At 39.5% G+C, this 14138-nt stretch overlaps 1 protein-coding gene across 7 annotated transcripts in view; it reads left to right on the top strand.

Annotated features, from left to right (window-relative positions):
• Positions 1 to 2800: 2800 nt before the first annotated feature.
• The window catches only part of ZNF81 (zinc finger protein 81), a 77663-nt gene continuing 66325 nt past the window's right edge, over positions 2801 to 14138 (top strand). The window contains exons 1-4 of one of the 7 annotated variants that reach the window (XM_037735778.1): positions 2804 to 2893; positions 3356 to 3421; positions 8040 to 8143; positions 8664 to 8880. In XM_037735778.1, coding sequence (XP_037591706.1) covers positions 8827 to 8880 — 54 coding nt within the window. In that variant the 5' untranslated portion in view covers positions 2804 to 2893; positions 3356 to 3421; positions 8040 to 8143; positions 8664 to 8826. The other 6 variants (XM_017521106.1, XM_037735777.1, XM_017521105.2 and 3 more) reach the window with 6 other exon arrangements.

The following is a 14138-nucleotide window of genomic DNA, read 5'->3' on the forward strand; positions in this document are numbered from 1 at the left end:
ATCCAAGGAAACTAACAATGATTCTTGGCACTGTATTAGAAGTGTATGCATGCCAAATATGTTTCCACTGATTCCATTTCTTCTTTCATTTATTCATTCAACAAACACTTGCCCAGACCAGGGATGCAGGGGCAGAATGACAAGCTGGGATAATCAAAGTTCAACTGCCATGCTTCGAATGTTTGTATTCCTCTGAAACTCACATTGAAATTGCCATTGTAACAGTATTAGGAGGTGGGGCCTTTAAAAAGTGAATAGGCCATGGAGGCTCCACTCTCATAAACTGATTAATGCTGTCATTGAGGGAGTGAGTTAGCTACCAAGAGTAACTAACTCAAGAGCGGGTTGTTATAAAGTGAGCCCAGGCCCTCATGCTCTGTGTTCATATGCTTGCTTGCCCTCTCGTCCTCTGCCATGGAATAATGCAGCAAGAAGGATGCTGGCACCACGCTGGACTTCCCAATCTCCAGAACTATGAGCCAAATAAGCTGCTTTTCTTTATAAATTACCCAGTCTGTGGTATTCTGTTATAGCAGCAGAAAATGGACGAAGACACCAATTCTCTAAGAAAATAAAAATGAAATCAGACTATAAAAATGTGCCTTGCCATTCATCAGAATGGAAGAACAGACCCATATAAAGCCAAATGCAAAATTCACAGGAAACATTATTTCTTCTAAGGACACGCTGCAGTTTTAATGCCATAAAGAACCCCTACTTTAAGTGACTATTGCTTCCTTAGTCATGGAGACATTTTGTTCTCTACAATCATAGACTATCAGAAATTGCTGTTTGAAATTACATCAGTAAGAGTGAAACATCAGACTCATATAGGAGATTCCAAGTCACTTCCAGAGAAGCAACACTCAATTTTCAACCCAGGTGCAGAGCTTTAGGCAAGGGTTATCTGGGGACACAAAATTCTACAACTAGATTGTTTCCAAGGAAACAGCACTCTGGGTTCACTTCACAGTCCAGACCTGACATTGACCCTTTACATACAGCCCTGCTTTGAACCCACTAAAACACTGCTTCATTTCAATTTCATCTCAACTCCACTATTCCTCAAAATCATGTAAGAACTCTATCTTTTCCTTTGCTTAGTGAGCTGCCCATGGTGCCCCTGGTATGCAGTCTCCCTTATTGATTGATGGATCTGTCAGACTAAGAATTAGTTTGAGGCTAATTGGACTAGGACACCTCTAACCTTCGAGATTGTTAAACCGAGGACCAGAGGGGATAAGACTGGATTGAGAACCCCTAGCAAGTCCACACTTCAGCCTACACCAGGTCCTCTCAAAAGATTTTTCTCACCTGAGGACTCAGAAAGGCTTTCAGCAGGGCACACAGGCTTCTAGCTCTGTCAGGAGGATTCCCTGGAGAGGAGATACTTGAACTTGGTTTTGAAGGATGAATAGGCATTCTTAGGTGAAGGACTGCATGACTTCTTCCCCTTCTGCTCTAGTGACATCTCCCACAGGGGAGGGGCATCTCCAGAACTTATACATAGGAGGTCATAAGAGGCAGCAAGCTGGTGGAAGGGTAGAAGCAGAGCCTTGTATTAAAGCTACATTTTCAAAGCAAGGGCATCATGACTATATAGACTGGACAGGGAAAATGTGGCGCATATACACCATGGAATATTATGCAGCCATCAAAAACGATGAGTTCGTGTCCTTTGTAGGGACATGGATGAACCTGGAAACCATCATTCTCAGCAAACTAACACAAGAGCAGAAAATCAAACACTGCATGTTCTCACTCATAGGCGGGTGTTGAACAATGAGAACACATGGACATAGGGCGGGGAGCACTACACACTGGGATCTGTTGGGGGTGAATAGGGGAGGGTCAGCAGGGGGTGGGGAGTTGGGGAGAGATAGCATGGGGAGAAATGTCAGATATAGGTGAAGGGGAGGAAGGCAGCAAATCACACTGCCATGTGTGTACCTATGCAACAATCTTGCATGTTCTTCACATGTACCCCAAAACCTAAAATGCAATAAAAATAATAATAATAACTTTTCCTAAAGATTTTTATTGACATACTGCTTTAGACTAAGGACATATTCAAAATTATTAGTACTGGTACACAGTCCCTTTTTAATTGGGGTAGATGGAGTGGGAGATCAGGTAGGTTGTTGGAGCATTAAAACCCCGCATCCAAGCCCCACATGCACAGTAGGAGGGAGAACCCAGCACCCTGAGTTCTCCCCTTTTCCCACCTCATGGCATATCCTAGGAAGGCTTGCACAACTCTGATTTCTCCTCCTCCTTCCCTTGTGGTATGTCCTAGGAGAAGCCTGTCATCAGCCTGACATCTCCCCGCTCCTCATCCTGTGGTATCTGCCAGGAGATAGCCGCGGCCGCCCCTGATTCTTTCCAAGAGGACCTTCAGTTTCTCTGAACGGTTATGAATGGACCCATAGACTACAGATCCAAAGACCCCTCCTCCAGTAAGCCCGCCCAGAGAAACGTCCCCACCCGTGCTTCCCGCCACCAGCGGGACAGCTCCACCTCCCTGCTCTGTGAGTTTAGAGGTGTCCTCATCCTCAATACGGAATGGACACTCCTCCAACATGGTGTACCCCATGGGGAAGCGCGACTTGGGCGCGGCCATGTTCCCCACCTGACCACGTCGCGGAGGGGCACTGAACATTCCAAAGCCTTCACTTCCGTAATTTCTCCATGTTAACTCCTGGCGAATAGCGGCTTCAAAGGTGGTTTTGCGCACGCGCAGACCCCCCTTTCCCTCACTCATGGGAAGTCCCAAACCCCGAAAAAGGGCGGTGCTAGGGGTAGTGACCGGAAGCGGCTGCGGTTCTCGCCGGTTCTCAGCCGGGGTTACATAGTTGTCAGGAGGATTCGACGTTCAGTGCCCAGGGATGTGGAGGTGATGGGGGACCGGGGTGGGTGAGTGCTAGGGGATTCTGTGTGATCAGTGATGGAATCGTTTGTCTAACTTGAGTTGGATGATTCGCTCATCATTTTTCAGGCTTTTCTCTTTTCTAATGTTACCCTTAAGGTCTTAAAGTTCATTCTAAGCCCCATTGGGTTTGGAGCATTATGTTTTTTAAGAGTGTTAACTCGTATTCATTTGTTTTTTACTGAGGAGTTATTCAAAAGTGGGGTTTCAGTGTGCAAAAGTTTATCTTTGTAATGGATCTGTAACCTTAGTTTTCTGTGTTAGAAAAACACCTACGTGGAGCTCATTCCTTGAAATACAAGGAGACTTACGGCCTAGTGCATTTTTAGAAACGTTCTGTATATAACTTGAAAATAGTATTTAGTTATTTAGTCGTCAATTGTGTCATATAAAATCTGTCTTTTTTGTCTATTTCTTCTTTTACTTCAGGAGAGAGAAATTCTCCACTGTGATGGTAATTTGTCCGTGACTCCTTACTGCTGTCTGTGATCCACTGTGAGTTACTTTTTGTATAAAGTATGAGACTTAGGTCGAGGTGCATTAACTTGCTTATGAATGTCCAGACTCAAGCACCATTTGTTGAAAAGATTATCTTTCCTCCATTGACTTGTCTTTCACCGCTGTCAAAAATAAGTTGGCCATACTTACGTGTGGGCTTTTTCTGGGTTTGTGTTTCAGTTCCATTGTCCATGTGTCTGTCTCTCTGCCAGTACTACCATGCTGTCTTGAATTGGATAGAGTGATTCCTCGCACTTTATTCTTTTTCAAAAGTGTTTTAATGCCTCTGTTTCCTTTGCCTTTCCCATATACATTTTAGAAAATCTTGTCTCTATCTACAAAGCATCTTGCTTGGATTTTGATAGGAATTACATTAAACCTGTTTACCAACTCGGGAAGAAGTTAAGTTTTAACTGTGCCAAATCTTCCAATCCATGTATATAATATGTCTCTCTGTTTATTTAAATCTTTTAAAATTTCTGTCAATGGTACATTGTAATTTTTATCATGCAAGTTCTGTACACATCTTATTTAAATTTATACCTAAGGGTTTAATTTTTTTGGAGTGGTCGTAAATGGTATTATCTTTTAAATTGCTGCTTATATATAGGAATACAATTGAGTTTTGTCTGTTGGTCTTGTATCCTACAGTCTTGCTAAGCTCAGTTATTAGGTTTTACACCTTTTTTGATAGATTCCTTTGGTTTTCTCCATGAGCAATTGTGTCATATACAAACAGGGATAGTTTTATTTCTTTCTTTCCAATCTCTATACCTCTGCCTTTCTTCCTTTATTACACTGGCAAGAAGTTCCAGTACTATGTTGAATAAGAGTGGTGAAAGTGGACATCTTTGCATTGTTTTCAGTCTTAGGGGGAACATATTCAGCCTTTTACCATTAAGTATAATTTTAGCTGTAGGGCTTTCTTTTTTTGGACCCTCTTTTTTATTTGAGGAAGTTCCCCTCTATTCCTAATTTGCCAGTAGTTTTTATCATGAATGGGTGTTGAATTTCATCAACATCATATGAATCTTTATGATCTTGTGATATTTTTTCTTTTTTAGCTTGCCAGTATGGAGGGTTACACTGATTGATTTTTGAATATTGAACTAGCCTTACATTCCTGAAATAAACCCTACTTGGTTGTAATATATAATTCTTCGGATATATTGCAGGAATTGATTAGCTAATGCTTTTTTTTTTTTTTTTTTTTNCATTTTTGCATCTAAGTTCATGGGAAATATTAGTCTATAGTTTTCTTTTTTATATTATCTTCATCTGGTTTTATTTTGTATTTTTTGAGGCAGAATCTCACTCTGTTGCTCAGGCTGGAGTGCAATGGTGTGATCACAGCTCACTGTCAGGCTCAAGTGATCCTTACACCTCAGCCTCCTGAGTAGCTGGGACTGCAGGCACACACCACTACACCCAGCTAATTTTATTATTTTTTGTAAACAGGGTCACACTATGTTGCCCAGGCTGGTCTCAATCTCTTGGGCCCAAGCAATCCTCCTGCCTCAGCCTCCCAAAGTGCTGAGATTACAGGTGTTAGCCACTGCTCTTGGCCTTGTTTGGCTTTAGTTTTAGGGTAATACTGGCCTCACTGGATGAGTTGGGGACTATTTTCTCCTCTTCTACTTTTTTTTTTTTTTTTTGAGACGGAGTCTCGCTCTGTCACCAGGCTGGAGTGTGGTGGTGCAGTCTCAGCTCACTGCAACCTCTCCTCCCAGGCTCAAGTGATTCTCCTGTTTCAGCCTCCCGAGTAGCTGGGACTACAGGTGCACACCACCACGCCCAGCTAATTTTTGTATTTTTAGTATAGACGGGGTTTTACCATGTTGGCCAGTATGGTCTCTATCTCTTGACCTCGTGATCCACCCTACTTGACCTCCCAAAGTGCTGGGATTACAGGCGTGAGACACTGTACCTGGCCTTCTCTTCTGTTTTCTGGAAGAGATTGTATAGAATAAGTACTGATTTTTATTTAAATGCTTAAATGTTTGGTAGACTTCTCTATTGAAGCCATCTGGGCCTGAAAACTTTCGTTTGGAAGCTTTTTGATCATGGCTTCAATATCTGTAATAGTTATGTAACTATTCAGATGATTATTTAATACCATTTTAGACTCATATATATATTATATATATTTAGACTAGTAATTTTATTTAGTTATAATAGTAATAAAATTTATTATTTAGTAATAATAGTAATAAAATTTATTATTTAGTAATAATACTTAGCAATAAAATTATTTAGTAATAATATTCTATTGTATATACGGCAAATTTTGTTTATCCATCAGTTAATGGACATATGGATTATTTCCACTTTTTGGCTATTATGAATAATGCTGGTGTGAATATTTGTGTATAAGTTTTGGAATGGACATATGTTTTCATTTCTCTTGCATAGACATGGTCTCCTAATCAAATGGAAGATTTGGGTTTTGATTTGTATTTTCCTAATGACTAATGTTGATGATAATTATGTTATTTCTAATCTACACACACACACACGTGCGTGCGCACGCGCGTGCGCACACTCTCTCTCTCTCTCTCCCTCCCTCCCTCTCTCATATATGCACACATACTTGACTCCTTTATCTGATTTGCTAGAGAGTTTTTTATGACATTGGTCATTTCCATTTATTTATTTATTTTTGAGACAGGATCTCACTCTGTCATCCAGGCTGGAGTGCAGTGGTACAATTATGGCTCGCTGCAGCCTCAACTTCCCAGGCTCAAGCAATCCTCCCACCTCAGTCCTCCTGAGTAGCTGGTACTACAGGTACACACAACCATGCCTAATTTTTGTATTTTTTGTAGAGATGAGGTTTCACTGTGTTACCCAGGTTGGACTCAAACTCCTGGGCTAAAGTGATCCTCTCACCTTGGCCTCCCAATGTGCTGAGATTATAGGTATGAGCCATTGTGGCTAGCTACATTGATCATTTCAAATGACCAGCTCTTTTTTCTTTAAGCGTCCTATTATATTTATTTGATTTAGCAAAGGTTTTATTTTTATTAATTACTTCCTGGTTTTAGTTTTTGTTTTGCTTAATTTTGTTTTTTTTTACTTCTAATGTTTTTGGTTGAAGACATAGCTCATTTTGGGATTGTATTTATTTTTAATTAAGATCAAAGCTGTTTAAAACAGTAAATTTCACTCTAAATAATGCTGTACTTCATAACTTCTGGTAAATTTGTATTGATTTCCCAGTTGGATCCTGGGTTATTTAGGAAAAAGTTTCTTTTCTTCCCCTTTTTAAAAATAAGATTTATTTAGGTTTATTCCAATACCATAAAATTCACCCACTTAAAGTATGCAGCTCGGTGGTTTTTAGTATATTAACAGAATTGTGCAGCCATCACCATAATCTAACTTTAGAACCTTTTCAACACCCCCAAAAGAAATGCTGTCCTCATTAGCAGACGTTCACCATTCATGCCACCTCATACCCCCAGTCCTAGGCAACCACTGTTTTATTTCTGTCTCTGTGGATTTGCCTATTCTGGATATTTCACATGAATGGATACAAAATATGTGGTCTTTTGTGACTGGCTTCTTTCACTTAGAGTAGCATTTTCAAGGTTCATCCATGTTGTAGTAGGTATCAGTACTTCTTTTGTATTACCAAATGTTGTAATATTCCATTGGTGTGTGTGTGTGTATATATATATGCCAAATTTTGTTTATCCATTCATCAGTTGACATTAAACATTTGGATTGTTTCTCCTTTTTGGCTGCTATGAATAATGCTGCTGTGAATATTTGTGTGCAAGTTTTGGAATGGACATGGGTTTTTTTATTTCTCTTGCAGAGACACCTATGAGAGATATTTCTGTGTTTTATGGTGACTCTATGGTTGATATTTTGAGAAACTGACAAATTATTTTTCAGAGTGAGTGCACCATTTTACAATCCAAACAGCAATGTATGAGAGCTCCAATTTCTTCATATCTCACCAACACTTGTTATTGTCTTTTCTTCTTCTTAGGCATTTTAGTGGATGTGAGATGGTCTCCTAACTCATGAAAGATTATGGTTTTGATTTGCATTTTCCTAATGACTGATGTTGTTGAACATTTTATGTTAATGATCAGAGAATGTAAGCCTGTCAATTCCCAACATTAAAACATTTATCAGATTTTTTGGTAGCCAAGTTATTTGAAAGAATTTGTAGAAGTTCCATGACTATAAGAGAAGAAAGCATATTTTCTCTCTTGCTTTGATATAACATCCTTTTAGTGTTTTTAAAATTTAACTTGCTCATGCCTTTTATTTTACTCTTTATTTATTTTACTTTATTTTTTCCTCTTCATCTCATTCTTACTTCTTAAGTTCCTCTTCTTTTTAAGTAGATATTTTCCCTTTCCTAACAAGAATGACTAAATCTGCAGTGCCTCTAATAATTGATCAGAATAAAATTGTACTTCAACTTAGACACAGAGACACTCTGTCTTCTCTAGCTAGTTCCCTCAGTGGGGAAACAGTTTTACCTCTGGATATTTTTGAGTTAATTAAAAAACTTTAGTCCCAGGCTGTTACTATTTCCCCTGTAGCATGTCTCTTCTGTTTCAAGAAATTTTACTTAACTTTTTTATTCTGAATTTAGGGTCATATTTTCACTGTCTGTCAAACAGAACCACATTTATTTTGAGCCTACCATGGAAAAGGTATCATATGATACAGCTTTGACAACGTGAACTTTGGAGCCAGGTAGACTGCGTTTGACTTAACACCACTAAACCTCTAATTCTGTATGCATAAAATGGAATAATAATGATTATGACAACACATAGAAGAAAGGATTGTTGTGTAAATTACCTGTTTCTGCACATTACATGGTTCCTTATAACAACAATACTTGCTATCATGTATTAAGTATTTACCTGGGGCCAGTTCAGTGCTAAGTGTCATTGAAACATAATCTCATCTAATTTTCACCTCCACTTGAGATAAATATTTCAAATTCATTTTGAAAAATAAGCCTCAAGAAGCTTTTTCATGTTCTCCTAGCTAAAATTTGGCAGAGCTGAAATTTAAACCTTTATTAATTTTAGTCCAAATCTCATGGTCTTGCTCATATTCTAATTAATAACCAGAATATGTGTTTCCTGGACCTGATCTACCCCACAGTGCCCAGTGCAGTGAACTGTACTTTGGTTCCCCCAGGGAACCAAATGTTCTGTGTGGTGAGTGCTACCTGCCTCTGATCATATGGACACTGTTTTTCCAGGGTTCTTGGAGTCTCTGCAGAGTCCCTGGGCCAGATCTCATAGTGAAGGTTGCAGTATCTTCCTTCTGATCCCAGCAGTTCCCGTTGAGTCCACTGATCCCACTGGAATTCTAGAGTTGTCTGCAAGAAAGCCCGGGGGCTGAAGTCCAAGTCCGTCGGGAACATGCCAGCTAACGAGGACACTCCCCAGCCAGGGGGACATGGCAGTGCCTGTGAGGTGAGGAGGAGGAAGAGGTGCCCAGGGGTTGGAATTCATCCAGAGTCCTGTAGGAAAGATACGATCTCATAGTTTTCATTTGTAGTACTTTTTTACCAGGCAGGCATATTTCCTCCCGTCCCCATTATTATTGGTCATTTATTTCCATTTTGTAAATTTCCTTCTCCTGTCCATTGCTGATTTATTTACCTTAGCTTGTGGATTTTAAAAGAGGTTCTTGAAAATATTCAGCTTAATAGCCCGTTATCATTCTTGCATATTTTTATGAATATCTGTTGCCCTTTCATAATTTGGAATTAGCTCTTAGTTTCATTTGCAAGTGGTAAAAGGTATCAAGTAGTTCTCTCTCTCTTTTTTTAAATCTCTTCCATGCTTTGTTTTCCCCAGATTCCAGCCTCCCAGAAGCAAACACCCTTACTCTTTTTAATAGTTTTAAAGAATGTTTTGGGTTTTACCTATTGGCTTTCCACTATGGAAGACAGAGATTGAGCTTTCCTTTACACCCCCACTCACATACACATTTCCTAACCCACCTTGCTAAGATAGGTATATCATTGTTTCGGTGAGATTCATGGTCAGTGTTGATCATTGAATCCCATGGTATCCACGCTGTGATGACTATTTCTGCACAACTTTTTTCTTTTCCCTGGAATTAACAATTTTCTGTCGCAGTCATTTGTTTGTGTTACTATATACGTATCAATCATTCAACTCCAAATTCTTCCCTGGTGTTTAGATATCTTTTCTATATGTTCAAACACATTAGGTGATAATCACAGTGATAATAATTAAAAGCAGCCACACAACGTTTACTGCATGCCAAGCACTGTTAGACGAACTCTACATGTGTCCACTCATCTTCACAACAACCTCATGAAGTAGGTGCCATTACTATTACTGTTTCTAGGCACAGGGTCTCACTCTGTTGCCCAGACTGAAGTGCAGTGGCACCATCATAGCTCACTGCAACCTCAAACTCCTGGGCTCAAGTGATCCTCCTATGTCAGCCTCCCAAGTAGCTGGGACTACAGGTCCAAGCCACTGTGCCTGGCTAGTAGGTGCCATTATTATTATTATTATTTGAGATGGAGTTTTCTTCTTGTTACCCAACTGGAGTGCAATGGCACGATCTCGGCTCACTGTAACCTCTACCTCCCAAGTTCAACCGATTCTCCTACCTCAGCCTCCTCAGCAGCTAGGATTACAGGAATGTGCTACCATGCCTGGCTAATTTTTGTACATTTAGTAGAGATGGGGTTTCACCATGTTGGCCAGGCTGGTCTCAAACTGCTGACCTCAGGTGATCCACCCATCTCTGCCTCCCAAAGTGCTGGGATTACAGGCGTGAGCCACCGCATCTGGCCTTAGGTGCCGTTATTATCACCATTTCATAGAAGGGAAAACTGAGGCTTAGAGAAAAACCGTTTGGCCCAGTTTTACACAGTAAATAGCCAGTAATAGGTGGGGCTGCTCTCATTTCTGGGCATCATTGTCTTCTCTTTGAAGAAATCTCTTCTGGAGCTTGACTTGCTAAAGTCTAGGCTGGTGGCTTCCTCAGTTTGACACAGAGCTGTTACTTTGGTGTCTTTCCTTCACCATCTCCCAGGAAATCCCCTTGACTTTTCTCTTGGGTCAGATCTCCTATTTCCTGGAGCTTGTGTCTTCCTCTTTCTTGGCATACCCCTTCATTTTGTGGGGAGCACATCCTCCAGGATATCCTTCAAAATGGATGCATGACAGATACATTTTATGAAACTTTGCGTGTCTGAAAATGTCATGCAGAAATGTATTTACTGAATACATATAACTGTATAAATATATGTGTAGAAATGTAAACATGAATGCCATGGAAAATACCTATTTCACTCTGACACTAAATTTGTCTTTTTAGCTGAGAATAGAATTCTAGATTAGAAATCATTTTTATGCCCAATTTGGAAACCTGTTTCCAAGTTCTTCCTAGGCCTTTTCTACTCACATGTACATTTTCTCTGCTTTTCAAAAACTCTTCTTATTTGGTTGTTGATGCTCCTTTGTAAAAATTATTTTCTTTACTGATTTCCATTTCTGTCTCTTTTGCTCTCTCTTCTAGTAGTACTTTTTAAAAAACTTTATCTTCTAAATCTTATTTTATATCTCTCATTAATGCTGGTTTTTTTTTAAGTAGCTCTTTTTGTCTTCAGAATATTCCTGTGCTATTTTTGTTTTATGGATGCAGCATCATCGTATCATTCTAAAGATATTAGTAGTTTTTATTAAACTTAATTTTTTTGAATAAAGCATAGAAGAATGGCTCAAAAAATTAAAGACATATAAAAAGCTATACAGGTTGAGTATCTCTAATCCAAAAATCCAAAATCCGAAATGCTCCAAAATCTAAAGCTTTTTGAGCACTGACATGACATTCAAAGAAAATGCTCATTTGAATTTTGGATTTTCAGATTAGGGATGCCCAGCTTAAGAATAATGCAGATATTCTAAAATCTGGAAAAAAAAAAATCCCAAACACTTCTAATCCCAAGCATTTCAGATAAGGGGTACTCAGGCTCTATGGTCTAAATTCTCTTACCCATCTTTCTCCTGTCTGCTCAGCTCTCTCTAATACACATAACCAGGTTAATTACTTTTTCTCTGTATGATTAGGATTTCTTTATGCAAATAACAGCAGCTGAGAACACGTTCTTATTTTCTCCTTTTTATGTCCCAGAAGGTAGCCTACTAAAGAAATTTTTATCAATTTTTGTTGATTTAAAATATTTCAGTGAACTATAATACGAATTATAAGCAATGCTGCTAGGAACGTTCTTCATGTCTCCTCATGCACGTGTGTACATCCTCTCTTAAGTATATGTGGGGGGGTGAAGTTTTTTTTTTCGAGATGGATTTCTTGCTCTGTCACCAGGCTGGAGTGCAATGGCACAATCTTGGCTCACTACAACCTCTGCCTCCTGGGTTCAACTGATTCTCCTGCCTCAGCCTTCTGAGTAGCTGGGACTACAGGCGCCCGCCACCACGCCTGGCTAATTTTTGTATTTTTAGTAGAGACAGGATTTCAGCATGTTGGCTAGGCTGGTCTCGAACTCCAGATCTTGTGATCCACCCACCTTGACTTCCCAAAGTGTTGGGATTACAGGTGTGAGCCATTGCACCCAGCCAAGGGAGGTGAAGTTAATGGGTCGTAGTTATGTCTTTTAAAAACTTTTTTATTGAGAAATGTAACATACATACAGGAAAGCATACAAAACAGACATGCATGGCTGAGTGAGTTATCCTTCCATAGGCCTAGAAAGAGTCCATAGTTAGCATTCCACAATCCCTCTATTCCCAGAGCTACTACCCTGACTTTTATGATAATCACTTCTTTAAGAAGAAAATCGCAGCCAGGCACGGTGGCTCACACCTGTAATCCCAGCACTTTGGGAGGCTGAGGCAGGTGGATCACCTTAGGTCAGTCAGGAGTTCGAGACCAGCCTGAACAACATGGTGAAACCCTGTCTCTACTAAAAATACAAAAATTAGCCAGGCATGGTGGCAGGCACCTGTAATCCCAGCTACTTGGGAGGCTAAGGCAGGAGAATTGCTTGAACCTGGGAGGCGGAGGTTGCAGTGAGCCTAGATCATGCCACTGCACTCCAGTCTGGGTGACAAGAGCAAGACTCCATCTCAAAAAAATAAAAAAAGAAAATTGCAATCCACAGAGTGGAAGAAGGTATACACAACAGAGAACTTATGCCTAGAACATATAAAGAACAAGAAAAAGCAGAATATCCAGTAGTCAGAAGCCTTCTTGAACAGATACGTAACAGATCGAGATATTCAGATGGCTAATAGACACATGAGACAGTGTGCAATCTCATTATTCATCAGGGAAATGCAAATTTAAAGCACAGCGTAATACAACTACCCCTCACCACTGCCACCAGAATGGCTATGATTTAGAACACTGACAATGACAAGTGTTAGTGAGGAGGAGGAAGAGCACTGCTGATGAGAATGTAAATCAGTACAATCTCTGGAGGACATTTTAGCCTTATTCAGCCATACATATGTAGGCCATATGAGGAAACAGTTCTCCTAGAAAAACACCCAGCAGAAATCCTTGGCTGATGTACCAGGACACATGTATAAATGCTCACTGTAGCATTACTTGTAACAGCCATAAACTGGAAATAATGCAAATGTCCCTCAATAATAGAGTGGGGCCTGGTATGGCAGCTCATACTGGTAATCCCAACACTTTGAGAGGCTGAGGCAGGAAGATCGTTAGAGGCCAGGAGTTTGAGACCAGCCTGGGCAACATAGTGAGACCCCCATCTCTACAAAAAAAATTAAAATTAAAAAAACAGAATGGATAAATACATTGAACATAATATTGAGTGAAAGATAGCAGACACCAAAGAATTTGTTGTGTTTATTTCAATTTATATGAAGTTTTAAGACAGGAAAAGCAAGAGCATATAGTATAGGGGGTACATTTGTAGGTGATAAAACTTGAAGGCAAAGCGAGGACGTGCTTACCATCTGAGGCAGAATAGTGATTTCCTTGACCAGGGGCATTGCAGGGAGGGAGCGAAAGAGGCATGAGAAAGGCTTCCAGCAAAGGAGGTGGCCAAGTTCTGTTGGTAATTAGGTTGGTATTTGCTTTGAATGATTAGTTGAGTATTTGTTTCATATGTTTTTCTACATGAATATTATATTTAATAATAATAATCTTTTGAAAAGAAAAAAATGTACCCTCCAATTCTGACCCGAGTAGCCCATATATTCTTTCCTAAGGCAGCTACAGATAGTCTGTCCATACAAACACGTGCACTCAGGCACAGGCACACACATGTGTGCACACACATACACACACACACACCCCAACACCCCTATATCCATTTTTAAACTGAAATATTAGCATACAAAATTTCTAGCACTTGCTTTTCTCCCTTAACAATAAAGCTTGGTGATTATTCAGTGTCACTACATGTAATGAGTTACCTCATTCATTTACAAGGCTAAGTCTTATTCTGTTATATGACTATATCAAAATATGCTAAGCAGTTTTCTATTAATAGACATTTAAAATGTTTCTAATCTTTTGCAATTGTACACAACACTGCAATAACTACCCTTATACAAATCTCAGTTAACACAAGACAGAATAGTTTAAAGAGAAATTTCTCCAAGTGGAATTCCCGGGACGGATGATACATACATTTTCACTCCTTTTGTTTTGTTTTCACATTTTTATTCTTTTTTTTTTTTTTTTTTTT

The sequence above is a fragment of the Cebus imitator genome, unplaced genomic scaffold (assembly GCF_001604975.1).
Source record: "Cebus imitator isolate Cc_AM_T3 unplaced genomic scaffold, Cebus_imitator-1.0 Scaffold961, whole genome shotgun sequence".
NCBI classification, from domain to species: domain Eukaryota; kingdom Metazoa; phylum Chordata; class Mammalia; order Primates; family Cebidae; genus Cebus; species Cebus imitator.